Here is a 3,751-nt window from a genome sequence, read left to right on the forward strand (position 1 = left end):
CTATCCATTTATTTCACTGAACAATATACCATACAAATGTAAAACATGTCATAATGCATAAAAAGTTCTCATCATTTCTCTTAGTGTCTCTGTTTGCTTGGATCAATTTTCTCAAGGTGAACCAGAGGTTTGAGCTGTTCAGCAAAACTCCGCATGTCCTCAGATACAGTGTCCTGTCCAGCCGGAGCCAGTACACTCAGCTCCACCAAATATGACAAAGAGAGGCGCTCCAAGTTCTCCGTGTTCCCAGGCTGGAGTACACGCGACAGCTTGGTCACAACGACTTTCATTACACCTTTCCTAAAGATGTGACCATTTGCTACAAACTCGTGGTCCATGCGGAAGCCCATCTCATTAAGAAACTCTGGCAGATTGTGTGAGGTAGCCACGTCCACACAGTTGCGAACCAGAGCATGGCGGCTCTTATCTCCCACTTCAGGCTGGCCCAGGTAGCGGAGGTGCCACGGGGCGGTGGGGTGGGACAGACTGCGACGGGCACGGAGAATGAAAGGGTTGCCTTGTTGGCCTTTCAGAAGATAAACCAGTTCATGGTCTGTAAATGTCTCAGGATCCATGTTGTCACACAAACCCCTGAGGCGATGCAGGAGGCTGTCCAAGGCCTGGTCCAGCACGCTGCCTATAGACACGGGAAGATTAGAATATATACAGTAGCATCAATAAGCAGATTAGGCGTTTCACCGAGCACAAAGCATGCTGGTCCAGGTTAAAGGTCAACCTGTTCCCCTGCATCTTGGCCAGGACACTCTTGAAAAAGAGATTTTTAATCTTAATGAGTTTTATCCTGGATGAATAAAGGACAAATTAAAAAAAAAAAAAAAAAAAAAAATAGGTCAGGACTACCCAGATCGTATCCCAAACTGTTAACATGACTGAGTGTGACACGGATATTGAATATTTTGAGCGTTGAAAATCGATGTTTTAAAAGAATTCTGTAAGAAACGGGGACACAGTGTTACTGGGAAGAGGAAAAGAACTCGTAGCCTCTATTGCTAAACCAATAAATAAATTAAAAAAAACAGTTGTTGTATTAAGTAAATAGACGCATCGGTTACAAATAGCATTATTAGTTAGCTATATAATAATAATAATAATAATAATAATAATAATAATAATAATAATAATAATAATAATAATAATAATAATAATAATAATAATAATAATAATAATAATAATAATAATAATAATAATAATAATGCATCGGTTTTATATAGCGCTTTTCTGGACACTCAAAGACGCTTTACATTGCATTATTCATTCACTCCATACCCGGTGGTGGTATGCTACTATTGTAGCCACAGCTGCCGTGAGGTAGACTGACGGAAGCGAGGCAACCAGTCTGCGCCGTCGGCCCCTCCGACCACCACCAACCACTCGCTCACTACATTCGCTAGGCTTCCTGGTGTCAAACTTACTAATTTTATCCATATCACGACGTTCTTTCCTTATAGTAGGAAATGCGATGAGTACGTATGGTGGCTGCATATACAACGCTGTGAGGTTCCTTTATTGCACTCGTTAATAGGGCAAAACTCTTCCATGGACTGATTAAGCCCACGTGGACAGTAACACTGCAATGGAGAATGAATTCAAACCTGCGTATCGCCGTAAATCCACTTTAAGCGACGTAATCGTCACTAAATAGCCGGCTGTTCTACTATGATAGTCTGGTTTTAATGGGCTTTGTTGACACCGTGGGTAGTTGTGAACATTACCACGCATGCGTACTGACAATGCTGATTTGGCTTATTGGTTGACGGACATATGACACCGGCAGATGTGATTTTAAATACTATATGTTTGCGGTGTTTCCCATAATTATACTATTGTGGTCACATCCATTGTTTAACTTTCTCCCCGATGCTCAAGATGTAAAGTGAAGATGGTATGAAAAAGCATATTCTGTAATAATCTTAATCATTATTACAGAATGCACCAGGAAATCCAGAAATCTGTTTTGAGCACACAAATCCCAAGTTCTACACATAAAAAAATACAGATTAATTAACTGGAGGCAATAAGTGACATTATCCCAAATACTATAAATATTTCCATACATACATGATGCTTCTTGTATCATAATTATTAGGTGTAGGCTTACCAATGTGATGAGTGTGCACACCTACAGTTTAAGTTAACAGCTTGTTTTGATCCATTTGTCCTTACACGTCATCAAACACTTCAGGCATCTCACCTTGTAGTAGATATTCCATCATGTTGATCGTGCCCCCGGTCACAGGCATCACAGTCACCGGTGGGGCCTCCATGATCACAGGCTCTTCACAAGGAAACACACAGGATACTTGTTGCTACATTACATTCTAGCACGTGAGCTACAGTAAAAATGAGTTCAAGTGATTAGCATTAGCACAACAACATTAGAGGATCAATCTCCCAGAACAATCCTGTTCAATTGTAAAGAAAACACAGAAGGTGTAACTCACTGTCCAACAATGAATCCTGCACAAGCCTTTACTCTCGAGGTATGATGCTAACAGCTCAGTTTGTTAGGTCGCCAAGAGTAAGGTAACACGAAGTCTGATCACATGAAGGTGGCTTTGATGTGCACTGATATGATATTGTGCTTAAAAATAAAAAAGAGGAAAAACAAGAAAACTGATTAGGAGATGAAAACTAAATCATCCAAAAATCTTTGTTTCTTCGTAGATGAATGGCAGTCTTCTTTTACTATCGCTATAAGGAGACCACACTCATGTATGCCGCCCTACTGCCACCTACTGGACGGAGCCGTAAGAGGGCCTTAAAAAGTGTGCCAGTCTGAGAACAAAGCAGAGCAGCAAAGTGAAGCATGAATATAAAATGAAAGCCAACAGTTTCGGATGTTTCATAACATATGGTAATTGGGCCAAAGGGGCGCAGCACTCACTCAGGCTTACATTTAGGCTACTCAGCTTGCCTACATAGGTTACTTGAGTAACATTTTGAAGAAATTATACTTCTTGGAGTAGTTTAATCATACAGTTCTTTTTACTTCTACTTGAGTAAAATTACAATGAAGTATCTACTCTTATTTGAGTGAAACAGATGGTTACTTTTTCCACTGGGTAAATATTTAAGTGTCAAATGCTTCATTTTGAGACGTAAAATACAGTTGATCGTCTGCTGCTTGTTCTTTAGAATTATTTTTATTTTTCGCTATTTACCTGCCAAGTTATGGCGTCACTGAAAATATATCAGACTTTTCGCTCAAGTATCGTCTGTGTGAATAAACATAAATAACATTCTATGTGTCTATAGCCTATTCTTATCCTTTACAGACATGACTTTGCACAGACATCATGAAGACCTCATGATGTCTTCACAGTGTGTAGCCTATGGGAAAGTATGTAAACCGGTTCTGTAGTTCAAAAAATGAATACAAATCTAGCTTTTTTTTTTCTTCTTTTTTTTTTTTTACATAGAAAATAACATATAAATCTAAATAGCTTTCCTGAAGAGGAGATTGTGTGTTGATTTTTTAATTTGTGAAATAATTTGTGAAAATATGACTATGAAAATGTATATCCCAAATTCTTTGAACTATAATTTTTCTTTGATTATTTTGGACAAAAAAATCCAAGCGAGCTTATTGGACCACACATCATGTAGTATAGGTAAGAAATATATTATTTCAAAGTCCGATTTGCATATTTTGTTGTATTTATCGGAAATTAATAATTAATAATCTAGAATTAATGTTTTGGTTTATGTTATGGTGTTCCACGACTGGAAC

At 38.4% G+C, this 3,751-nt stretch overlaps 1 protein-coding gene across 1 annotated transcript; it reads right to left on the reverse strand.

Annotated features, from left to right (window-relative positions):
• On the reverse strand, window positions 1-2,701 carry med18 (mediator of RNA polymerase II transcription, subunit 18 homolog (yeast)). Its single transcript, XM_079561197.1, has 3 exons — window positions 2,463-2,701; window positions 2,213-2,296; window positions 1-637 (listed from the first exon to the last, which is right to left on the reverse strand). The coding sequence occupies exons 2-3, from the start codon at window positions 2,283-2,285 to the stop codon at window positions 81-83; spliced, it is 630 nt and encodes a 209-aa protein (XP_079417323.1). The 5' UTR covers window positions 2,286-2,296; window positions 2,463-2,701; the 3' UTR covers window positions 1-80.
• Between the last annotated feature and the right edge of the window lie 1,050 nt (window positions 2,702-3,751).

The sequence above is a fragment of the Gobius niger genome (assembly GCF_951799975.1).
Source record: "Gobius niger genome assembly, chromosome: 8".
Lineage (NCBI taxonomy): Eukaryota > Metazoa > Chordata > Actinopteri > Gobiiformes > Gobiidae > Gobius > Gobius niger.

What these genes read in the sequence shown, in the direction of transcription:
- med18 (XM_079561197.1), bottom strand. Translation starts at nt 2,285, where the DNA reads ATGGAGGCCCCACCGGTGACTGTGATGCCTGTGACCGGGGGCACGATC. An exon ending in GATGGAATATCTACTACAAG is followed by an intron (nt 638 to 2,212) that starts GTGAGATGCCTG and finishes CCGTGTCTATAG; the next exon opens with GCAGCGTGCTGGACCAGGCC.